The sequence below is a fragment of the Oryx dammah genome, unplaced genomic scaffold, assembly GCF_014754425.2.
Source record: "Oryx dammah isolate SB20612 unplaced genomic scaffold, SCBI_Odam_1.1 HiC_scaffold_20, whole genome shotgun sequence".
NCBI classification, from domain to species: Eukaryota; Metazoa; Chordata; class Mammalia; order Artiodactyla; family Bovidae; genus Oryx; species Oryx dammah.
The window spans coordinates 68,421,023-68,446,962 of record NW_024070204.1 but is presented as its reverse complement, the minus strand read 5'-3'; the positions used below and the strand labels follow the sequence as shown (position 1 = coordinate 68,446,962).

Here is a 25,940-nt window from a genome sequence, read left to right as displayed (position 1 = left end):
CGGTCCGGTCCTGCAGCTTCCTCTTTCCCACAGAGAGAGCCACTCCATCAGAGAGTGGTTGTGTGTCTGCGTCCCAGGGGTCAGGGCTGACGATGGGAAGAATCTCAGGGACCCGGAAGACTATGCCCTACTTGAAAGCCCAGCCTGAAGACCTGAAGGCCCTGTACTAACAGAGTAAGGAAACTGGTAAGGAAGCTGCTGGCCCCTCTCCGTGCTTGGAGCGAGAAAAGGGCAGGGGAGCCAAATCTAAGCCCGACAGGGACCCGGGGAAGGGGGCTGGGTCTGGAATTTGCAGAACACCTCCTTTGTACGAGGCCTCACAGTTGTCTTAAAACTTTTCCTTTTATTAATATAGTGGGGGGAACTAAACTTCAGAGAGAAGTTAAACAATCTCAGAGAAAGCACAGAATCAAGATTAGAGCACCTTTGATCTGATCCTAGAGCCACAGGACTTCCTCTCTGTATTGCCACCCAGGACACACACTGGACAAGTCCAGCTTCTGTGATTTCTCAAGGTGGACCTGTGGTGATAATGTCTCTCCTCACCTCAGCCTAATTCAGGTGCCACATCTGCTTTCCAACAAATGGTTCTGTCTATGCAGAAGGGACCCATGACAGGGGCGCAGTGCCCACGGAGGAAGGAGGCTAACATGACGAGTTTAAGTTCGCAGTATTTGTGTGATGGCAGTTCTGGGAATGGGAGTGGAAACCAGCGCATACTGGAATTACTTCTGCTTCATGGGGTCGCAAAGAGTCGGACATGGCTTAGCAACTAAACAACAACTGCTTCTCAGAGCCCAGCTAGAGAAAGGTGGCATCAGTCACCTAGGTGACCCTGAAGTCCTGTGTCTGACACTGTCCTCCCTGAGGTGATGCCAACTTGAGTGCCCTCGGAGCGACACTACAGTCAGCTCACAGCCTGGGTGTGTTAGAAAGAGCCTGAGCTTTGGATTCCTGTAGTCATCGTGGAGGCACCAAAGTCCCTATGGAAGATGGAGAAGGTAGAGGAGAATGAAGGCAAGTGTTTGCTGAGTGCTTTCTACTCCCTTTTGTTAGATGAGAAAACCAGTGCTCTGAGAGGTTAAACAACTCAGGGGTGCCTGAATCCAAAGTTCAGGTTCTACCAGTGGAAGTTGGATCTTGGCAGAGATGCCCTCAGTGGAGGGTGAGAGTGCAGAGGAGGGTGAGAGGGTGAGGGCTGCCCCTACTCAGGAGTGGATATGAGTGCCTGAGTCCCATGTTCCCTACAGATGCAAGAGGCTGGTGGTTCCAGCCAGAATCTTTGAGTCTTGTGGCTGCAAGACAACCCTTTGGGCACCACCCCCTGGTGGTTCAGTGCACAGCTCTGCCAAACGCCATTCCCAGAGTCTGTATCACAGCTGGTGGCCCAAACCTCCATTCAGGCAGGCGGGTACACAACCGTCACCTAAGGGTTGGTGCCTCTGCCACACGGGACGCGGGCACCAGCCGCACTTGCCACTTAGGCCGTGCTGTGGTTGCGGTCCTCTATCCCAGAGATGGGTTTGGTGGAACCCAGTTCAGCTCCAGGACCTGAGGCCCAGATATAGCACATAAAATAGGGGCTTGGAAGACCTGGGTTCAAATCACAGGCACTTAATGGCCATGTGACCTCAGTCAAAACCTTTCACTGATCTGAGAGTCAGCTCTCGAAATTAACACCTACTGGGTCAGTTGGTGAGGATTAAATGAGATTACCAAGAGTGGCACCTAGCAGGCATTTAGAGGGCTTTCTCCTTTTCTCCTTTCTTCCCTTATAAAATGACACATTCTCAGCACTGTAACCAGAGCAAGCAGAGTGAGATGGGGTCACACATCTAAGTCTAGCCTGGGTAAAGCTTCTCAGAGCATGGACTCTTTGGAGCAGATTCAAAGGCCCAGGGCCCAGACACTCTCTCTTCCTAACTTAGGGTTGACCATAGGAAGCACACGATTCACCTGGAGTCCTGGAGCTGAAGACTGGGTGCTTCTAACTGACTTGACTGAGGGGGGTGCCTTATGAGAGAAGAAAGAGTTGAGACGTATCCCAGATGAGAATGGAGCTAACTCAGGCCAGACTAGAAAGAAGTTGTCAGAGGCCATGGGCTGCAGGGAGAGACTAAGTGCAGTAAGTAGCAGGGTGTCCATGGACGAGACTCCACGTCTGTCCCCACCATCTGGAGGCCCCTGGCCTCCTTCGTTCACCTGGCAACTGCACACACATCCTTCAGGGACCCATGACCCTCTCTATGACTTCCGTCCCAGAGCTGTGGCACCGTCCCCCATGGAGCAGCCACGCACTGCCTTCGTGTTCTTTCCTTGAATCCCTTTACCTCGGCCCCTGTCACAGGGCAGTCACCGGGAACTCCGGTCTCTTTCACTGCTCACACTCCTCTCTCCCCAGCAGACTGCAGCTCTTGGGGGGCTTCACATGAGTCTGATTCATAGGAGGATCCCGTTAAGCCTTTGGAAAGTTGAATGAAGGGATAGAAGGCATGGGAGTGCTCCCTGGACCTTCTTAAACATGACGCTGGGATTAAGAGGAAGGACAAGGGTCGGAGAGAGGCACTAAAGGGAGAAAGTGTGATTACGAACATTGGTGGATCGATAATGGTGACTTTATGGCTGGTATTGTTGGCGCATGAGCAGGAAAAGACTGAGGCAGGGAAATATGACAGTGCAGATTTTTAGGAGTTTACACATGCACAGAGATGTTCATTACTGGCTTTGGAACAGTAAGAGATTCAGAAATAACTTAGTAACCATATAGGGCATGTGTTATATAAATTTTAGTACACTAATCTTATGAAATATCTTGTTGCCATCACAAAGAATGAGGCGGATCTATAGAAATGACATGGAAAGTTCCCACTGACATTGGGAAAGAGTGTGTGTCATGGTACAGTGATGAAAAGTGCTTGTAGGTCAAATATACTTCAACTTTTTAAAGAAATATGAAAGTGAAATAACCACAAAAAAAAAACCCATAAAATGCTAAAAAAAAAAAAAAGTGCTTGGCTCAGCTTGCCTGGATTCAGTTCTGTTCTTCACCTGCTATATAACCTTGGTATTTTCTTATCATCTCTAAGCCTCAGTTTCTTCATTTGTAAAATGGCAATGGTAGTAACTACCTCAAAAAGTTGTTGTGAGGATTGAAGAGGTTCTTGGCATAGTACAAGCTTGCATTCAATATTTAATAAAGATTTGCTTTTATTATTAAGTGAAAATGTATGTAGCAAAAACTCTATGCCATCATTCCAGTTTTGCATTTAAATCTTTCTCTTCATGCAAAGATATATGTGTACATTAAAATAGAGTGGATGTGTGGGTAAAGCAGCCATTAACAATTGTTATCTCGGATGTATGAGACTAGAGAAGTGAGGGAGGGATTTACACTGTTTTTTTAAGAGTTAATTTTTTCAGAACTTTCAAGTTCACAGCACGACTGAGCTCCATACACATACACAGCCTCTCCCACCATCAACATCTCCCACCCTAGTGGTACATGTGTCAAATTGATACACCTACTTCAACACATCACTGAGATTTTCATGTTTGACTGTATACATCTCTAGTTCATTTCCATTCCTAGAATAACCACGTGCTTGTTTTGTAAGTAATGTTAATTAATGGCTGATTTGCACCCTGAGCCCCAGCATGGCAAGACTCTAGAAAGTGACCTGTTCACAGAACCTACCAAAGAGGTCAAATTTGGGACCGGAGCCCCGCCCCCGCCCTGAGGACCTCCACTGCTGTCCCCAGAGTGACAGTTCGCAGGCTCGCCCGCCTGGGTGCCTGCTCCTCCCAGAGACATCTGACAGCAGTCCCCAAACCGAGGAGGCCAGCCCCTAGGCCGTGCCTCCCCTGACAGTCTGCACGCACACAGTGCTCACTCGCACCAGCTAAGCAGCTTCAAAGCACCAGGGAGCAGGTCCAGGGGTAGAGAGCAGCCCATGACTGGGTCTTGAGGCTGCCAGCCCTATCTGTGAAGCCTCCTCTGACATTCACCGGCACAGAGACATTTCTGGGAGCGCTGTATTCTCATTGCAATATGGGGATAAACCTGCCCATCTCACAAGGCCATTGTGAGCACAGATGAGGAGAATCTTTGGAAAAGTACCTAACATGTTCCTTGGCCCATGGAAGTCCTCAGGAAGTTCTCATTTCCTGCTTAACAGGCCTAGACCCTTCTATATATGGCATTGTCGGAGGGGGAGTATGTGGTTGGGATATCCTTCCTGGAAAATCAGAACAAGGACAGGGTGAGCACTGTCCTGGGGCTCTCCACACATGCACCTCAGGACGCACCAGCTACATTTCTGCTCTAGAGAACCGCTCTCTAAACAAGTCCTCAGCCTTTATTTGAAATGTGATCCTCCAACGAAACTGAGTGACTTGAAGTGATATGCCTGAATCTAAAGCGTGTCATACAGAGTGAAGTAAGTCAGAGAAAAACAAATATCATGTATTAATGCATATATATGGAATCTAGAAGAATGGTACCGATGAAGCTATTTGCAGGGCAGGAATACAGGCACAGATGTAGAGAACAGACTTGTTGACACAGTGGTCGGGGAGGAGAGGGGATGAGCAGAGAGAGTGGTACTGACGTATATACACTCGCGTGTGTAAAGCAGATAGCTGGTGAGAAGCTGGTGGGTGGCACAGGGAGCTCAGTGTGGCGCTCCGTGATGACCTCAAGGGGTGCGGTGGGGGTGCGGTGGCAGGGAGACTCAGGAAGGAGGGGATATATGAATACATGTGGCTGATTCATGATGTTGTACAGCAGAAACTGACACAACACTGTGAAGGAATTATATTCCAGTTTTGAAAAGTGAAAAAAAAAAAGTGATCTTCCAAAATGAAGGCATTCCCGGATGACATGCAGGGAGGAGCTGCATGTGGGTGTGGGAAGAGGCTGCTCCCCCCAGAGGGGGAGAAAATGCTGTGCCTGACCCTCCAGGAGGGAACAGCTGGGCTGCGAGGAGGCGTGCTCCGGGGGCTGGCTGCCTCCCACCTGCCCATCTGCTTCCCCAGGTGGCTTCTACTTCGGCCTCGCGCTACCCGTGCAGCTCCCCAACATGAGGCGCAGCCTCCACCTGACCTTCGTGTGTCTGAGTCTCTTCTCTGCACGGTGAGCTCTGCCACCCCTCAGTGGCCTCGGTCTGAATTGCTTTGTGTTTTGCTTACAGTGGCGGCGGGGGGTGGGGTGGGGTGGATTGGTGGGGTGGCAGTCCTTTCTACTTACCAACGACAAGACAAAACCTAGTGCCTTCACCCCACTGACGCACCAGGACATACAGTTTCATGCCATTTTTTTCTAACTGGAGAAGTCAAGCTTCCAAAATGGTCAGAGATGGATAAATCCCTCTTGTTTTGGGGGGAAGGTTTTGAGTGTTTCCAGATTACCACCACATTATGATACATGGCAAATGCATAGCAAAGTGGGGTGAGATAGAGACACGTGTAATTCAGCAGCTGAAAACTGGAGGGTTCTCTTTGGAAGAGTCGCTGACGGTACACGAGTGCAAGCACACGCATGTGCGTGCTTGCGTGCTCAGTTGCGTCTGACTCTTTGCAACCCATGGACTGCATGCAGCCCTCCAGGCTCCTCTGTCCATGGAATTTTCCAGGCAAGAATACTGGAGTGGGTTGCCGTTTCCTCCTCCAGAGGATCTGCCCGACCCGGGGATCACACCTGTGTCTCCTGTGTCTTCTGCACTGGCAGACAGAGTCTTTACCACCGAGCCACCTGGAAGCCCATATAACCACACACATACGTGCAAACACAAGCTCGAGTTTCAAGTTTGTACGTATGCATGTTGATCCACACATCAGCACACATGTACACTGAAACCTGTTTTCTTCTGCAGGATGTGCGTCCAGGGGAATCAGTTTAACACTGAGGTCAGCAGAAGCGACAAGCTGTCCCTGCCTGGCTTTGAGAATCTCACAGCAGGATATAACAAGTTTCTCAGGCCCAATTTTGGCGGTAGGTCTTTCTTTTTGCCCAGGACATCAATTCGAAAGGAAGAGGACCAGAGATAATGTGCAGACGAGGGTTTCAGGACTGTAGTTGACTGCTTTTTCTGATCTAACAGATTGGCAGCTGCCAATTATTTTTCATGCTGCTTGGGAGAAAGCACTTTCTCTGGTCCCTCCACCTGCAGGATACAGAAATCTTCCTCCCCAGGGAGGTTACTAGAGCTTCCTCACTACCCCATACCCACTGTCTGCCTTCTACCCGCACTTCTAGTATCATTGCTATGTCTCACCAGGACTGTTCCACCTGTTCTTCACCTTGGCCTCAGCCTGCCACCTCAAGACTAACCCTCTACTCTGCCATTCGGATGACCCACCTGCGCCCTTTGCTGCTCAGAATACTTCCTGCTCCCCAGTATCTCCAGCCTAGAGTCCAGAGCCCTTTGCGTGGCACACGCAGCACTTCCCAGCCCCACCTCTATCTGTCTGGCAACCTCATTTCCCCAGCTTCTCCCTGCTATGCCCCCAGACCTCCTTGGCCTCTCTGGTCTCCATGGTTTTTGCTTAGATTGTTCATCTGCCAAGAAGAGCTTGTTCCAATTTGACTCCTGGTAAAATGCCAGTTTTCCTTCATGTCTCAGATCAAAGGCTTCCTCTTATGAGCAGCCCACACAGATTCCTCCAGGCCTCATGCCCTCTCTTCACTCTTTATTTTGAACATACTTCTAAATCATAGCTGTTACTGGGTGATACTATCACTGGCTTTATGTCTGTCTCGGCTCTAGGCTGAAATCTCTTGCAGAAATCCTGCTTTATTTACTTCACTAGCCCCAGTGATATCTCAGTGCTCAACAGGTAACAAGTTATCAATTAATATATCTTGAAAAATGAGGCAAGGATGGAAAGAATAAGGCCACCACCTACCTCCTTCTTACAGGGTCTCAGCCTCTCTGTTTATAAAATGCAAGACTGAACAATGTGGTTACTAATGTCTTGTTACCTTAAGTAGTAGAAAGAGCCTTGGAGTTGAATAAACCTGAGTTTGGCTCCTGGCTCAACTGCTGGGCAAGCATCTTAGCTTTCTGTAACTAGGGGGCATATCATCTGCCTCACAGTGGGATTAATGAAGTGTTTAAATATATCATTAGGATGCCATCTATTTTAACCCCTTTGCCTTCCTGCTCCTCCCTTCAGTTGATATTAATAAAATTATCAGGTCAGATCTAGGATTAGTGGGTTAGTCCAGGTCCTCTGAGGAGCAGACAATGAGAGTGGATTATCCTTGCAAGATATTTATTGGGGCCATATCTATGACAAAATATGGGGCAGGAAAAGGAAGAAGCTGGAAGGTTGAAGGAAAGAAGGGAGGGAGGGAAGAAAGGCTGGTGGAGGTGCCTTAGACCACAGTGCAGTTCTAAGTGTGTTCGGAAAGTCCACCATGGAGTCCTTGAGCGGAAGTTCCCATCACAGGAGTCTCCTATCTCTGTGCCTCCCAGGAGCAGGCCTGCCTTAGTATTCCTAACATGTTCAGGCCCCAGTGGGATGCAGACGATGGGAAGTGTGGCCTCTGAACAGGTGTGGTGAAAGGTTTCAGAGCACAGCAGCTGGGGCCACCCACACTCCTTCAGATGGAGATCTGAGAGACCCAACCTCACGGCCACACATTTAGGATTTGAGGTCCTTAAGTTAAGGGACTTTGGGGGGCTTCCACCTCCCCTGGTTTTCCCAGGACCAACTGAATGCTAATGATAAGCCTGGGAGTGTGCACATCTGGTTAGATTTGCTGAACAACTTCTCTGCCTCCCAAATGCCAAATAACTGGGCCAGAACACTGCCCTTCTTGTTGCTGGCTCATAGGCCAACAGGGTGCAGAGTCCCTGGGTAATGTACCCATTCTGAGCCTGAGGTGGCCCTCAGGGACATGAGGTGCAGACCCACCTGGGGTGGAAATGGGGCAAGGGGTCCTCAGTCAAAAGGAAGGGAAGGCACACCCCCATCCCTTGTCATGAACCTTTGGCACTCTGCCTCCTAACAGAACCTACATGTATGAGGCAGCCTCCAGGCCCACGGAGGGGCTGTAGTTCTCTGGAGTAACGTCTGTCCACCCAGGTCCAGGACCCTGAGGTCCCTGAGTGACCAGACCTCTGTAGGGCTTTTCAGGGACTGAACTTGGTGGCACGGGTCTGCAAGCCTCTGCCCAGGACTTGGCCTTGACCTGTTTCCTAGGAGAAAGCTGCCCTCTGGTGGCACTGCTCACTTTTCTAACTCACAGGGAAGAAAGAACAAACTCTGGTCCATAAAGCAGCCAACTGAGAAAAAGCTGGGACTAGACTACCTAGAAACAAGCTAAACATACAAAACCCACAGTGAGCCTGAAGCACTTGTACATCTTCAGTTCTCCATGTTCCTCGGGGATGGCAACCAGTGCTGACCCATACCTGCTGTGTGCCAAGCTCTTAGAACAGAACCCGTGACCTTCCCAACCCCACCCTGATGACCGACATTAGTAGCTCTATTTTAAACCTCTCTGTTTAGCAGTTTGTTCAAGGTCACACTGCTGTGATGTGGCCACTCTGACCCTAAGCTTCTCTTCTTGACGCAACACCTTGCTGCCATGAGGGGCAGAGAGCCACTTAGCACCTTAACTCCTTCAGCACCTTCCAGGGTCTGCCCTGAAAGATCTACCCCTTTCTTCCAAGTATTCAGTTAATTATTTTTAAATTGCACTGGCTTTAAAACTCCAATTCCAAGTTCTTACCTATATCCTGCAGCTTGATTTCCTTCAATTAATAATTAGGCTGCTCTCTGATTCCTCCCAGTTTGCTGTGGTGAAGCATTTTGAATTCCACCTCTCCTTTTCCTAGTTAATGTGTTGTCACAGTTCCCTGAGGTACCCCCAGTTCTTATCCCAAGTAAATGCTTTCCACCTATTAACCTAGTGAGGAAAGTTGTTTCTTTTCCAGAATTAGCTAAGATCATGGAAGAGAGGGATAAGGGAAGTGAAATGATATTTACTGAGGGCATGGTATTACATGATAGAAACCATGCTGGGGACTTTGTACACATAATTATTTCTGAGCACCTTCTGTATGTCTAGCCAGGCAGCCAGTTCGTGTATATTCTGGCTTGTCACCACCCTGCAAAGAAGCTACCACACATCTTCTCTCATTTAACCTTCTCCATGACCCTCTGATGTCATTAGCATTACTCAAACCTGCGGGTGAGAAAGCTGCAGTTCTGAAAGGTCTGCTAACTTCCCAGATCAAAACTCACATCTTCCTGACTCCTGGACTTTTGTTCCACATCTCTAGTCTCAGGGGGAGTAACCATTCCTGGCCTGGCCACTGAGAATGGTGGCTCCCATTCTTCTTCACTTCTTCCTACTTCACTTGAGAGGTAAGACAGGCACCCTCAGAAGTCAGACCCATCTGCCCAGACTCCAGGATTGAGGCCCAGTGTCTGTACACCAGACCAAATGGGGATGGTTCTGCAATTCTAAATAGTTTAAGGTTCCTGGAGAGCAAAGGAAAAGGAGAAAGATGTCAGGAGGTGAGTGGAAGCTTAACCATGAGCAGTCTTGAATGCCATCTGGTGGTAAATTTACTTGGTTGGGGCGGGGGGGAATATATTTGTGTACAAATCTCTATTACATTTCTAAATAAATGAGTCCCTCGCAAGTATCATAGTGAAAAATCCTCCAAGTAAGAAGTAGCAGATACCATCCCATTCCTTCAAATAAACACTAATGGCTATAGTGTGGTCTCGTGTCTGTGTGTTTAGCTAAGTGTATATGTGTGCATTGCTTTTTCATACAAAAGGGAGGCACACCCTATATGGTCATTTCTCCTGCGAGGGGGAGGATAGAAATTAACCTTTTATTTATAAGCTTCTAAATTGTTTAAAATTGTGCAATAGGTCACTGTTACTTTTTAAATTTTCTAATATATATATATTTTTATGTGCGTACTTGCCTAGTTGCTTCAATCGTGTCTGACTCTTTGAGACCTTACCTGACTCTTTGCAATCCCTTGGACTGTAGCCCACCAGGCTCCTCTGTCGACGGGATTTTCCAGGCAAGAGTCCTGGAATGGGTTGCCTTTCCCCTCTCCAGGGGATCTTCCTGACCCGGGGATCGAACCTGCGTCTCTTGCATCTGCTGCATTGCAGATTCGTTACCACTAGCACCACCAGGGAAGCCCATATACTTCTTATATATATATTATTAATTATTAATGTATATAACTATATATTTCTTAACTGTGCTAATGTTAGCAAATCTGTTTATATTTCTATGTAAGGCTTTCTGTTTTTTCTCCATTCTTAGGAGAACCTGTTCAGATAGCACTGACTCTGGATATTGCAAGTATTTCCAGTATTTCAGAGAGTAATATGGTATGTGTGCTTCCCTCGCCTTCCACCCATTGAGCCCCTTTCCTGTGTTTTATGAGGAAACCCGTTCTAGCTATGCAAAACAGAACAGAGACTTACTGGAATGGCAGGAACTGGAGACCTATCCTGAAACTCAAGACAGTGGAAGATGCTTGTAAAACAAATCTTCTGAGTATCAGAGGAAGGGTGCATTCAAAGGCTAGGAGGGGGAAAATGAGGGAGTGGGTGTGCTGGGTGAGGGATAAGAATGGGGAAAAATGAAATGCAGGGAGGAAGCCTAAATATCACGTGGCTCCTCACAGAGCAGGAGACAAGCTGATGAAAACCAACAATCACGTAACTTCTTCCAACCACCCTGTCACTTAAGAGAACATGTTTTAGACAGGGGGACACTGCAGGCAGTTTGCCATAAGAGTCCGCTGTAGACTGCAGGTAAACTGGGCAACCTGAGCACTTCGCACACCAAAGCCTTGAAAACCTTAGTGTGGCCTTTGTGATCAAGGGAACATATCCTGTGCGGCTCCCTCTGGGCAGTGGGTGTTATCTGGAATAAATAAGGTGCTTTGTTCTCATGTTGCTGCAGGCCACCACCTCAAGGCAAGCTTCATTCACCCATGTCTGCTGTGGCATGTGCTCTTGACCTCAGTGGAAGTGGGGAGGGAAGTAAGACGTGACCCTTTTCCTTGCATTTTCTGAGCTTTCTCCTTCCATCCACTTCCTCTCCCCGGCTGCCCTTCAGGACTACACAGCCACCATATACCTCAGACAGCGCTGGACGGACCAGCGGCTGGTGTTCGAAGGCAACAAGAGCTTCACTCTGGATGCACGCCTAGTGGAGTTCCTCTGGGTGCCAGACACTTACATCGTGGAGTCCAAGAAGTCCTTCCTCCACGAAGTCACTGTGGGAAACCGACTCATCCGTCTCTTCTCCAATGGCACAGTCCTGTATGCCCTCAGGTGACCGGGCACCTGTGGCCTCAGGGTTGGAGGGGAGAGAGCAGGGAGGAAAGGCAAAGGATGTTCTGGCCAGTCTTCAGGTAACCACCTCCCCTTCTCGTAGGCCTGCCTTCCTAGGTCCTTGTCCCCAGAGCAGAAGGGCCCTTTCTCGGTCCAGTTTGGCTCAACAAGTCTCTACTGAGAATGCGTGCTCCGTGTCAGGCCTGTGCTGGATGCTGAGGCCATGGGGCTGAATCAGATGTTGTCCTGACACAGACACAGAAGCAAGAGGAAGTCAGGGCCTGGGGGCCCGAGGCAGGAGTGGGACAGTGGTTTGGGGTGATGTTAGAGGAGGTTTTCGCAGGACTCTAAGCTGAGTCTCGAAGAGTGAAAGGAAGTTAGCTAGGAAGAGGGAAGGGGAACAGCAAGCGCAGACAGAGAGGTGATTCAAAAAACTTCCTTTTCCTGGGCGCAACGGGCCAGTTGGTGGCCGCAGAATACATCTCTACTTAGGTGAGCTGTTCTCGTACAGGTAGAAAATCAAAGTACAGTCCTCCAAAGCCTCACCACCTGTAGTCATGGGTTCTGCTTTGCCCCTTCTTCAAATCCCCGAGGCCAAAACTTCCTTCCACCCTTCACAGCTTCATCACGTTGTTGTTTGGCGGCAACAGGAAAGATGCCGCTAAGGTGCTCCCTGGGGCGGCCTGCAGGCAGAGGACTCACCACTGCCTCTGCCAGGGCTAGACAATGACTGCCAACCTAACACTGCCAGAGGCCTTCAGTAGAAGGCTGGGGACCATGGACAGCGCAGCCTGGCGGGCTACAGTCCACGGGGTCGCAAAGAGTCGGACACGACTGAGCGACTTCACACACACACACACAGGGACCAAATATTCATGAAAGTGAAAGTCGCTCAGTTGTGTCCAACCCCATGGACTATACAGTTTGTGGAATTCTCCAGGCCAGAATACTGGAGTGTGTAGCTTTTCCCTTCTCGAGGGGATCTTCCCAGCCCAGGGATCAAACTCAGGTCTCCCACACTGCAGGCAGATTCTTTACCAGCTGAGCCACAAAGGTCAGCCAAAACCTCAATACCTCTTTCAAGAAGTCCAATAGACCTCTCCCTTGACCCTAACTCCAGTTAATACTAAGCTGCCCCTCCCTTGCATTCCCACAGCACGTGTGAGTGTGCTGTACAAGGATAACAAATAATGGATGATGGTTAATAGCCTGGCTCTAGAGTCAGACAGATTTAGGGCAAGTCACTGCTCTCGGACCTTAGGGAAGTTATTGACTCTCAGAGCCCAGAATGAACTGGATGCAGAAACATCTCAAAAAAGCCAATGAATGATTCTGTTTTGTGATATTGTTGCAAGTTTGTCTCTGAATTGCCAACATTCTAACTTTCTGCACTCTGGACTCAGGCTTTAACCAAGTCTCTCCGGTATTGCTTACTGCAGAAAAACTCAGGACTGCTTTGAATGTAGGCACCAAGTCACACATTCACTCTAAGAGACAAGGTGAAAGTTCTCTTGGAGTGGCCCTTAAGAGGGAGTGTATACTTTCTATAGCATCCTTATAACACTCTCTACGAATTCATTTTTCCTTTCTTAGAATCACAACAACTGTTGCATGTAACATGGACCTGTCTAAATACCCCATGGACACACAGACATGCAAGTTGCAACTAGAGAGCTGTGAGTATACGTCATGCGGGCCCCTTAGATGAGTTTCTGGGGTGACTTAGATCTGTGTATGTGTGAGGAGTATCCTATTCATAGTAGACTTTCTCTCCTTTATGTTGATGACAATGGGTTCATCCCTTCTGGGTGTATGTCCAGAGAGATTTAGAGACTTTCAAAAATAAATCTTTCAACATTATGTCTTTGGGAGAGGACCACTGTGCATTGGCACCAAGTATTTCCACCTAAAACTAGACAGGACAGCAAAGCAAACAGGAGTCAATAGGCCTAGGAAGAAGTCTCAGGAACTACTAAGTTATGGAAGCCAGGAAGAGCACAGCAGAAGTAAGAAATGGCAGATATACAAAACAATCATTGGCCTTTATTGCAAGACTGCTTTAAACTTCTAAAATAAATTATTTGATATACCTAAAGCTTAATAGCATAGTGCCAGTAAGTGGACATCTCAACTGCGTCCTGGGGATTTGCTTATGATGAAGAATGAAGATTTACTCTAAGTTGATGGCTGTCAGATGAACTCCTGGCCCTGTGAGTGATCTTGCGGTTCCTTAGTAAACCACTCCAAAATGCCCACCACAGGGAAGTGGCACCTGTGATACAAGTCCTAGGAAGAAAATGCCACAGACAGCGATTATTAAGGCATCAAGGCATGGCTTGCACAGAAGGAAAAACTGTAGTCAAGCTCAGGGAACCACTGGGTGCTTCTTGAGGACACTAGTGGCCAACATCCAAGAAATAGAACCGTTATGAGACAGCAGCCATTTTTCAGAGGTAGACATTTAATTAAAGACTCGGGCAGGCAGATTAATTACCTTATTGATTAAATGCATGAAAAGCCTTCTTGAAGCAATGCAGCTGTTTGGGGGCAGACTAAAACTTGAGGTTAACAAAAAGAGAGTTCATTTTCAGCCCCATGTACAGAGAGCAATTGCCCTCCACGGGTGGCTGTGCTCATCTCAAATCTCAGGAGTGAGATTCTCCTGGAAACTCCAGCACTCTGCTTGCATAAATATTGTCCCCAGTGAGCAGAGGAAGCTTTCACTGAACCTGGGTTCAGAAACCTCACCAAGGGCTTTTTCCTGAATGATATCCCTAGAAAAGAATTGATACCACGCCACAATTGCCCATATCCACTCAGGGAAAGAGCAATGAGAAGGTAATGACTGTGAGCATTTTCCAGGCACTTTGCCCACAAAGGTCCATATAGTCACAGCTATGGCTTTTCCAGTAGTCATGTACAGATGTGAGAGCTGGACTATAAAAAGGCTGAGTGCTGAAAAATTGATGCTTTCAAATTGTGGTGCTGGAGAAGACTCTTGAGAGTCCCTTGGACAGCAAGGAGATCAAACCAGTCAATCCTAAAGGAAATCAGCCCTGAACATTCATCAGAAGGATTGATGCTGAAGCTGAAGCTTCAATATTTTGGCAACCTGATGTGACAAGCCGACTCACTGGAAAAGACCCTGATGCTGGGGTGAGCGCAGGAGGAGAAGGGGCGACAGAGGATGAGATGGTTGGATGGCATCACCAACTCGATGGACATGAGTTTGAGCAAGCTCCAGGAGATGGTGGGCAGGGAAGCCTGGCGTGCTGCAGTCCATGGGGTCCCAAAGAGTAGAACATAACTTAGTGACTGGACGACAACCCCACCATTAGTTACGAAAGCAAAGTCTGACTTGTCTCCTCCTTTCAGCTGTTATGAATGACAGTGCTGTGAACATTTCTGTACAAGTCCTTTTATGGACATGATTTGATTTCTCTTGGATAGATACTTAGGACTAAAATGCCAGGTCAAATTTATGTCTGATTTTTCAGGAAACTGTCAAACCATTTTCCAAAGTGGTTGCACCATTTTACTTTTCCACCAGCAACATTCAACTTCTCCACACTCTCACCATCTATTATTGTCTATCTTATCTTTTTAATTACAGCCATTTTAGTGGATGTGAAGTGGTATCTTACTGTGGTTTTGATTTGTGTTTCCCTTATGACTAATGATTTTGAGAATCTTTTTATGTGCTTATTAACTACTCATCTATCTTCTCAGAGGTATCATCTGAGGATTAAATGAGATGATAATGTTGTAAAGCACTTAGAAAGGTAATTGCTTACTAAGATATTATCATCATCATCCATGGGCTTTGGTATTAAACTTTCTTGAGGTCCAATACTGGTTTGTTTCTCATTTGCTTTGCTATCCTGAGAAAGTTATCCAGTCTCTCTGAATCTGATAATTCTCATGTATAAAAGGGACAAAACATTACAGTTCCTCAATTCTAAGGCACAGCATTTATCGAATAGTAACACTGCAGAAAAAAACGTAGGCTCTAAGCTCTACTTAATATATAACAACTGTGAGATCCATTTCAATTTCGTAAAATGTAAAAAAAAGCTTTAAATAATGAAGAAATATATAGCTTTACTTTGCAAGCTTGTGAGAATCTTAGAGACATGATGTGTAAAGGACTTAATGTAAATGTTTAATAAAAGGTAGCTATTATTACTATCACCAACTATATTAGTAAAACTGCTTTGAGGTTTATCAAATACTTACGTTTGCAGACATCAATAAAGTGGATGGCTGAAAGTTTTGGGGGGTTCTTTTTTTGTTGTATTATGCCAATATGAAAATATGAATAGACCAAATGTCCCTGAGAATCCCCTCCAAAATGTGAGACTGTCCTGAAAGGCAATAGCTTCTATTGATCTTTGTGAGTTCACAGATATGTGTTCAAAAAATATCATTTAAATAATGATAGAGGCCATTTCTAGTTACTTATCATCTACTAGGTGTATAGAATGCTTAGCGCAGAACTGGTTCTCGCTGACGGTGATAAGCCCTAGCAGGTCATCTCATTCTGGGCACACACTGTAATTACACTTGAGAAATCACGCCAGGTTTCGCATGGGATCATCCTTGGACTTGCACCATCAGGACAGAGCTTCTGTCGTCTCTGCCTCACAGCCTTTTCCAGACCAGTTCAGTCTGCCACCTTCTCGCACTGATCAGGGTACCTTTTCACTCGGCAGGGGGCTATGATGGGAATGACGTAGAGTTCAGCTGGCTGAGAGGGAACGACTCTGTGCGGGGATTGGAGAACCTGCGACTTGCTCAGTATACCATACAACAATATTTCACCTCAGTTACCAGATCACAGCAAGAAACAGGTAACTCACAGGACAATTTGCACAAGAGCAATATAGCCTAGTTGTATTCTGAGTCTGAAATATCGCCTCTTTTTCACTTGGCCCCTTCTGGGCCCGAGAACCCCTCTGTGATATGCCAAGCGTTTTGGCTTGGCACTTTTACCTGCTTTATACCCACTACTGAGATGGTCCCCCAGGGGCTCACAGTCTAGTGAAACAGGTACCCTGGAAACCAGCAGTGATGCTGCAGGAATACTGTGACAGAGAAAGTCACAAGAAGAGGCTCATGGTTGGGGGCATCAGCACTCCCGTATACAACCACAATTTCTTTCACTGAAACTATAATGGCAGTTCATTATTAACTATGTTTTGGTGAACAATGGATGGTTTAAGGTAAATACAGCTAAGTTAAACATCCCACAGGGAATGCCGGTGAGTAGGGTTGATCTCTTATCCCTTGTTCATTCTTTCAGGAAATTACACACGACTGGTCTTGCAATTTGAGCTTCAGAGGAATGTCCTATATTTCATTTTGGAAACCTATGTTCCTTCCACTTTCCTGGTGGTGTTATCCTGGGTCTCGTTTTGGATCTCCCTTGATTCAGTTCCTGCAAGAACCTGCATTGGTAAGTAGTTCCAATGGGAGATTTCTAAGAACTGGGTTATTAGGTCTTTTATTTTTTTTTTTTTTTAACTTTCTGCCATTCTTTTATTTGATATTCGCAGGACAGTTCTAGCAGCTGGTTTCTTGAGAGAGAGAAAGAGAGACCACGTTAGGAACAGTGTATTTTTAAACTTTGTTTTACAGTGACAGATAAGGAAGAATGGTTATTTTGTTTACTGAATACCTCCCTCCAGTGAGAAGACGGAAATATTTAGAAAGTCATATCATTCATACCCGAACAAAAGGGCAAATCAACTCTTTCCCAGAAGCCCACAGACTTCTCAGAATGAGCTCTGTCCCGTTTCTGAGTCCTGTCCCCGTGTTGCCAGCTCTTGAATGGAGACAGTTTGCCAGGGGGTGAAGGCAGGTGCACTGCCCTCTGTCGTGGGTACATTGCTCGCTTTTTCCCTAGGAGTGACCACTGTATTGTCAATGACCACACTGATGATTGGGTCCCGTACTTCTCTCCCGAACACCAACTGCTTCATAAAGGCCATCGATGTGTACCTGGGGATATGCTTTAGCTTCGTGTTTGGGGCCCTCCTGGAATATGCAGTTGCCCACTACAGCTCCTTACAGCAGATGGCAGCCAAAGATCGGGTAAGAATTTGAGGACTCTATATAATTCATCACCTGTGCCATAAACTGGTCTGTCGAGAAGACCAGGACCTGGTTCCTGACCCCCAGGGATTCACTTTGCACCAGTGATTCTCATCCTTGTTCAGTTGGAGGAATCTGACAGTCATGACACCTTTTTAAAAAGACTATACTCTTTTTGCCAGTGAGATATTAATATGCTTAATTTTCTAGCAGGAAAATAACTGTGTTATCTGTATGCAACATAAAATCACAACCACGAGAACAAGCATCCATGAAAAACCTAGGATCAAATAAAACATGATCAGCTGCTTATAAGTTCCAGATTAATATATATTTACTATTTATTGTTTTGTTGCCTTTTTGTTTTCTTAAATTATACAAGTAATGGTTTACAGAAAAATGTATGGCAAAATTAACCTGGCAAATTTCATGATTAGCATATTTTTCTGCTAACAGGGAGAGACTCATTATCTGGCTTAGCAGTGAAACACCATGGCTCATCGCTCAGAATAATAATAATGGTTATTATCAATTGAGCATGTATGTGCCAGACACGGTCACAAGCTCTTTGCAAATATTATGTCATTTAAAGCGCTCGTGGTCATGTGCTCAGTCATGTTCGAGTCTTTGTAGCCCCATGGACTGTAGCCCCCAGGCTCCTCTGCCCGTGGGGTTCTCTAGACAAGGACACTGACGTGGGGTGCCATTTTCTACTCCAGGGGATCTTCCCAACCCCGGGGTCGAGCCCACATCTCCTGCTTTGGCAGGCGGATTCTTTACCATCCGTAGAGACCTGTTAAAAATGCTCATAACAACTCAGTAAGGCTATCCCTGTTTTTACAGTTGTGGGTTCTGAGTATGGGAGGATAAGTAATTTATTCAAGAGGACAAAGACAGGAAAAGGCAGAGCTGAGATTTGAACCTAAATCTGCTTGGCTCCAAAGTCTGACACATCTGTTATTTCCACTTGCAGTGGGCAATGGACCATGCCCTTAACTATTATTCTCTGCAGGCTCATGGAACCCTGGGACTTTTTGGAAGCCCAGTTTGATACACATGGGCATACTAAAGCTCCTGCTAACAGGCAAAAAAAAAAAAAGATAGGGATCCAATGCAGAAGAGCTGCCCACCTTCAACAAAGGGCCAGGACTGTACAAGGTTTAATGGGGAGAAAAGGAGGATTAAGAATAGCCCAGAGATCCAGCTGCCTTTTCTCTTGTGCTTGACTATCGTAAACAATGTTTCACACAGTCATATTACTCAAGTACTAAAGGCAAATGATCATATGTGCCAGCCAAAGAATATATATTTCATTTATTTTACTCCCTGTAGGCTTTCTTTTTTTTTAAGTTAATTTATTTTTTTAATTATATTTACTTTTTAAATTGAAGTAGAGTTGATTTACAATGTTATATGAGTTTCAGGTGTACAGGGTAATGATAATTTTTATATATAATACTCCGTTAAAAGTTATGACAAAATAATGGCTACTATTGCCTGTTCTATACAATTTGCCCTTGCTGCTTATATGTTTTATACATAGTAGTTGAAATCATTCAGTTCCATACTCCTGTCTTGCCCCTTCTCTTTTCTCTTTCTCCTCTCATAATCGCTAGTTTGTTTCTATATCTGTGAGTCTGTTTCTGTTTTGCTAGTTGTTTTCATTTGTTTTATTTTTTTTATTTCACATGTAAGTGATGTCACACAGTCTTTGTCTCTCTGGCTTATTTCACTGAGCATAATATTCTCTAGATCCTGCAGATTCCTAGATCCATAATATTCTCTAGATTACTGCAAATGACAAAATTTCATTCATATTTATGGTTGGCTAATATTTCATTATATATATATACACATATATATGTATCTCACCTATTCTTTTTCCATTGGTCAGTTGAGGTTGGATTGCTTGGATTGCTTCCATATCTTGGCTATTGTAAGCGGTGCATCTCTGAACATTGGAGTGCATGTATCTTTTTGAATTAGTATTTTTATCTGGATATATACCCAGGAGTGCAATCGCTAGATCTTATGGTAATTCTATTTTCAGTGTTTTGATGAACCTCCATATTGTTTTGCATAGTGACTGCACCAACTTACATTCCCAGCAGTGTACAAGGATCTCCTTTTCTCCATGTCCTAACCGATATTCATTTGTAGACTCTTCGATGGTAGCTGTTCTGACAGATCAAGGTGATATCTTATTGTCGTTTTGATCTTCATTTTTCTAATAGTTAGATATGTCAAGTATCATTTGCTTGTTAGTCGTTCTGTATGTCTTCTTTGGAAAAATGTCTCTTCAGGTCCTCTGACCATTTTTTTGATAGGGTTGTTTTTTTTATATTCAGTTGTATGACCTGTTTATGTATTTTGGACATTAACCTCTTGCTGTTCATGTCATTTGCAAATATTATGTCCCATTCAGTAAGCTGTCACTTCATTTTATTAATGGTTTCCTTAGCTGTGCAAAACTTCTAAGTTTAATTAGGCCCCATTTGTTTAATTTTTGCTTTTGTTTCTTTTTGTCTTGTGAGACTGAGCCAAAAAAATACTGCTATGGTTTATGTCAGAGTATTTTCCCTGTGTTCTCTTCTGGGGGTCTTAGGGTTTCAGGTCTTACATTTAGATGTTTAATCCATTTTGAGTTTATTTTTGTATACAATTAAATTTTATACAATATTTAAAATTTAATTTAATTTTAATTTTTAATTAATTAAAAATTTTAAGTTAAATAAAATTTTTCTAATTTGATTCTTGTAAATGTAGCTGCCCAGTCTTCCCAGCAGTACTTATTGAAGAACTCTTTTTTCCATTATATGTTCTCAACTCCTTTGTCATAGATTAACTGACTATGAAGTGGATTTATTCTTGGGCTCTCTACTCTGTTCTGCTGAGATGTATGTCTGTTTTGTGCCAGTACCATGCTGTTTTGATTACTGTATGTTTCCATCTTTGTTTTGTGTGACAGACTTTGTTTGATGTCTGTTTTGTTTGATATGAGTATTGCTACCCTGACTTTTTATCATTTCTGTCTGCATGAAATATCTTCTTCCATCCCCTCACTTTCAGTCTTTGTGTGCATTTAACTTTTTCGTAGGCAGCATATAGGTGGGTCTTGTTTTTTAATTCTATCACTCACCCTGTCTTTTATTTGAAGCATTTAGTCTATTAACATTTAAAGTAACTATTCCCTTCCATCCGGGCTTCCACATCACATTGAGCAGAGTTCCCTGTGCTCTACAGTAGACTTTTGGTGGTTATCCATTTTAAATATAGCAGTGTATCTAGGAGGGAGCTCAATGAATTGGGAAGAATGGATACATGTATATGTATGGCTGAGTCCCTTTGCTGTACCCAAAACTATCACAACATTGTTAATTGGCTATACCCCAATACAAAATAAAAAGTTTAATAAAAAATAAAATAACTACTAACAGTTATGTACCTACTGCCATGTTATTACTTATTTTCTAGTTGGGTTTTTTTTTTTTTTGGTTTTCTCAGTTCATTTCGTTTTTTTGTTTCTTTTCTTATGGTTGATGGTTTTCTTTAATAACATTCTTACATTCCTTTCTTTTTCGTTTTTGTGTATCTGTTCTAGGTTTTCGACTTGTGGTATCTACTTGTTTTAAACTGGTAGTAATTTAAGCTCAAACACATTGTAAAGGAGCTACATTTTTTACTCCTTTCTCCTACACTTTGTGTTTTTGATGTCATATTTTACATCTCATGTGTCCAACTGTTTTTTGCAATTATAGTTGTTTTTACAATTTTTTTGTCTTTTAATCTTCACACTGGCTTAATTAAGTGGTTGAGCCTCAGTTCTTACTGTACTGTTTGCCTTTCCTAGTAAAGGGATTAGGATTATCCCTTTCCTACAGATTCTTTCTTCTTTTCCACTTAGAGAAAATCCTATAACATTTCTTCTAGAGTAAGTTTACTATTGATGAATTGTCTTAGTTTTTCCTTGTCTGGGAAGTTCTTTATCTCTTCTTCAATTCTAGATGATAATCTAGGATAACCTGGGTTGAAGGTTTTACCCTTTAGAGCATTGAATATCACACTCTTCTGGCCTGCAAAGTTTCTGCAGAAAAATCACATTTATGTGGGATCCCTTGTATATGATTCTGTATTTTTCTCTTGTTGCCTTTAGAATTCTCTCTTTATCATTAACACTTGGCATTTTAATTGTGTTTTGGTATGAATTTGTTCATCTTGCTTGGGACCCTCTGTGTTTCCTGCACCTAGATATTTGGTCCTTGTTTGGGTTTGGGAAGTTTTTAGTCATAATTTCATCAAATACATTTTCTATCCCCTTCTATTTCTGGGACCCCTATAATGTGAACATTGATACACTTGATATTATCCCAGAGCTGTTCTCAATTTTAAACTGTTCTCATTTAAATTTTTTTTTCTTTTTGCTGTTCTGATTAGGTGGTTTCTATTTATCTTCTAGATCACTTATGTGTTCTTCTGTATCATTTAGTCTGCTTCATTCCTTCTAGTGTGTTTTACTTCAGAATTAAATTCTTCATTTCTTTTCTTCTGGCCACACTGTGTGGTTTGTGGGATCTTATTCCCTGACCAGGGGTTGAACTCAGGCTCTCGACAATGAAAGTGTGGAGTCCTAACCACTGGACATCAGGGAATTCCTAAGATTGGGTCTTTTTAAAAATATTTTTTAGTTCCTTATTAAAATTTTCACCATGCTCATCTATTCTTTTCCCTAATTCAGTTAGCATTATTAATAATAATGTTTTGAATTCTTTATCAGATATTGTTTATTTGTTTCATTATTTATTTTTTCAGGGGATTTCTTTTGCTCTTTCAACTGAGATCAATTCCTTTGACTTTTCATTTTGCTTAAATTTCTCTGCCTCTGCGAGTTTAGGTGAAACAGCTACCTATTGTGGTCTTGCATAGGCCTTATGTGGATATGTCCCTACACAGAGTGCTTTTCCTGGGGAAGCTGAACTTGGTGTGGAAGCTAGTCATGTCTTTCCTCAGCATGTGCTGGCAGCTGTCACCTTGGTGGAAGGTGGGACTGCAGAGGGGCTAGAACTAGAGCCTGGTGTGAGGTGTGACTTCCTTCCTCACCCTATTAGGGTAGGATCTGATCCCAAGCTGCTGGAGCAGAAGCCCTGAGGATTGGGCCCATGCTGGCTCTATCCCTTTTAAATGTATGCTTTTCCCTCTCCCAGCCCCAGGGAGGTGCTGAAGGAAGGGAGGCCTATAGGCTGGGCAGGCTGCAGTGAGAGGTCCGAGTTCTCTCTGATGTACTATCTGGGCGGTACCAGTAGCTGTTGCCCTTGCTCTGCTCGGGTGCAACCTCGGGTCCAGGTCCCCTTTCCCTTCGAGGCTGATCACTCCTCCAGCCTCTGCACCCCCAGCCCTGCTGGACAAGCGAGGGCAAGCGAGGGCAAGCGAGGACCTGGGGAGACTCTCTGTGTGGATTGGGGGTAGTGAGCTACGGTGTACCACCCATCGTCGGAGGCCTGGGCTGCTTCTGATGTGCTGCTGGAGAAGAATCAACAACGGCGGCCACCACCCCACCCAGGCTCTGCCCTGGGATCAAGCTGCCTCTGCGTTCCACAGCTGAGCTTTCTTTCCAGTCCACATGCTATGCTGTTCCAGCTATGGTGGAGAATGGCAACTCCATGGGGTTGCAAGAACCATCATTATTTCTATTTGTGTGGCAAAAACCTTAAGACACTGCTGATTTCTATTAACTTCCATAATCAGTTACTCCCTTCTCCCTGGAATAGAATGAAATCATCAAACACCTACTAAATGCTTTACATAATTTATACCATTTAATCTTCCCATCACTCTCAAGAGGTAGGTATTAATGTCATCAACATTTTGCAGGCAAGGAAATTGAGTTCTAAAGGAACTGGGGAGACTAAAATGTCACAACAGTGAAAGACAGAATGGGATCTGAACCCCGGTCAGTTATCTTCAAAGCCTGAGCAATTAACATTTAGCACCCTAGAGAAAGAAATGGCAACCCACTTCAGTATCCTTGACTGGGAAATTCTGTGGACAAAGGAGCCTGGTGGGCTACAGTCCTTGGGGTCACAAAGAGTTGGACACAACTGAGCACACACATGCACATACACACACACTCGGCTCTGCACATCTAGAATAGGCAATGGTTATTCGCCCAATTATACAAGCTGATGACTTAAAGACAGGTGCCTATAAGCAGGATATCAGACTGCCAAGTCTTGCTTACCAGCCAGTATATAAGGCACTCAGTACTGCTCTCTTCTAAACCTAATTATTCAATATTAAGACCTCTAAGTATATGAATTGTTGTTGTTTAGTCACTCAGTCGTGTCTGATTCTTTGTGACCACATGGACTATAGCCCTCCAGGTTACCCCGTGCGTGGGATTTCCCAGGCAAGAACACTGGAATGGGTTGTCATTTCCATCTCTAGGAGATCTTCCTGACCCAGGGATCGAACCCACCTCTCCTGCATTGGCAGGTGTATTCTTTACCATTAAGCCAGCAGGGAAGCCCCACGTATATAAATACCCACTTACTTATTTTGCTAAGTCATCTGTCAAACTAACCACCATGTTTATGAACTAGGGGAAAGCAAAGGAAGTGGAAGAAGTCAACATTACTAACATTATCAACAGCTCCATCTCCAGCTTTAAACGGAAGATCAGTTTTGCCAGCATTGAAATTTCCGGAGATAACGTTGACTACAGCAACTTGACGATGAAAACCAGTGACAAGTTCAAGTTTGTCTTCCGAGATAAGTTGGGCAGGATTGTTGATTATTTCACAATTCAAAACCCTAGTAATGTTGATCGATATTCCAAGCTACTATTTCCTTTGATTTTTATGCTAGCCAATGTATTTTACTGGGCATACTATATGTATTTTTGAGAAGATGTTGAACTGTTTGCAAGCCAAAGATCATCAATAAAGCAACGTAATAAGGTAAATGATGTTCTAAGCCAAGTGTGCACCCTAAACTAATGGTGCCACAAGTGACTAAAATAACATTTGAGCGTTTCTCCTCAAAGAATGGCTCACCCAACCGTTATTTAAGCTGTGTAGAAGTCCTAGCACTGTGTCTTTTAATAGAAATATCTACCCATTTATTTTTTATTTTTATGAAAGACATCCTTGTGGAGCCCAAGATTACAAGCCTACTCAGGACTGACTGTCCAGTGGCTCCCTGGTCTTCATTTAACTCATACAAAAAAGGAAAAGGAAGCTATTACATGTATTGAGTTAAGTGGCAGAGGTTGTTTCTAAATTAATCACACATGCTATTTACTAAATCTCTACAGTGCTTAGAAAAATACATTGTTGCTTAGTTGGGGAGTAACATTTTCTAGTTTTTGGTTTTGATTAAAATGAAATGTGGGCTTACATAAATTAACTGAAAGTCAGTGCAATAAATACCAAGATGAGTTTTTAATATAGTATCTATTGCCACAGCAGAACTGTCCGCATATTCCAATAAGTCCTACCATTGAAAATCAAATATAAGTGAAGAAAAATTTAGTGGACCGACCAATAATCTCAAGCATAAATCTCTTCTTTTATAAGATATAATGGATTCCCCAAACTGGGAGAGCTCTGGAGCTTCATTCCCCATTTGACATATCTTATCATTTTACTATTATATGCAAGCCTGTCCTAAACAATGCTGAAGCTGTTTCCTCACGTCATGGGAAAAATGGAGGAACTTTAAAAAACCTTATTCTAAGAGTCTTTATACGGACTCTTGTCACGAAGCCTTGCAGAACCAAGTCCAGCTCTATCTGCTGCTTCGACACTGAGCAACAGTTTGCCAGCAGCGGATCCCCTGCCTCCTTCCATGAGGAGCTTTTATCCCTGTGCTCTAATGACAAGGAAGCATGCTTATTATAACAGATAATGAGCTGCATCACCCAGAAACAAGTGGCTTATCACAAGTGGCTTGCTCAGACCCCTGATCTTTCTAGCTGCACTACTTTGAGTGGCTTATCCTGCCTCAGGAGGAGAATTTTGCTCCTGGGTCCAGAGCTTTCTGAGTCAGTAGCTTGTTACAGAACAAGTGCTGCAGGCGAGCTATCGTTTCCAAGTCCAGCCACTCTCACCCCAACAAAAGAAGCACCCTAGGTGCATCCCTGCCTCCTGGCCTAGCTCAGCCGACAGTACCATAAGTGGTAATTTGTGGGTGTGCCATGATAAAGGCCCAATCTTTTAAAAGAATCTTGCCATCTTTAATTCTTTAGCTTCCTTTTCTAGTAAATGTATCCTTTTACTTTTCCTTTCAGAAATAAACTATGGCTTTGGAAGATCTTCTCTCTCCTATCCCTGTACCATAGGCTCTCATTCTTTCCCCCTTTATGATACCGCTAACAATTCAATTTCTATGGGTTTGATCATCTGAGCTTTTTAAACGAAATGTTTCTGATGGGAATGGAAGAATTAAAGAGGTGGATGCAACTGTATGGTTCAATAATATTTGTGATTCTTTTTAATAAAGATTGAAAGGAAATATCTGTTTTGAAA

General features: G+C 44.3%; 1 protein-coding gene across 1 annotated transcript; it reads left to right on the top strand.

Moving 5' to 3' along the window:
- On the top strand, positions 1-25,940 carry LOC120879686 (gamma-aminobutyric acid type A receptor subunit pi). Its single transcript, XM_040262771.1, has 11 exons — positions 1-186; positions 5,035-5,131; positions 5,871-5,989; positions 10,304-10,371; positions 11,108-11,325; positions 12,919-13,001; positions 16,038-16,175; positions 16,628-16,780; positions 17,231-17,418; positions 24,015-24,371; positions 25,703-25,940. The coding sequence occupies exons 2-10, from the start codon at positions 5,079-5,081 to the stop codon at positions 24,315-24,317; spliced, it is 1,323 nt and encodes a 440-aa protein (XP_040118705.1). The 5' UTR covers positions 1-186; positions 5,035-5,078; the 3' UTR covers positions 24,318-24,371; positions 25,703-25,940.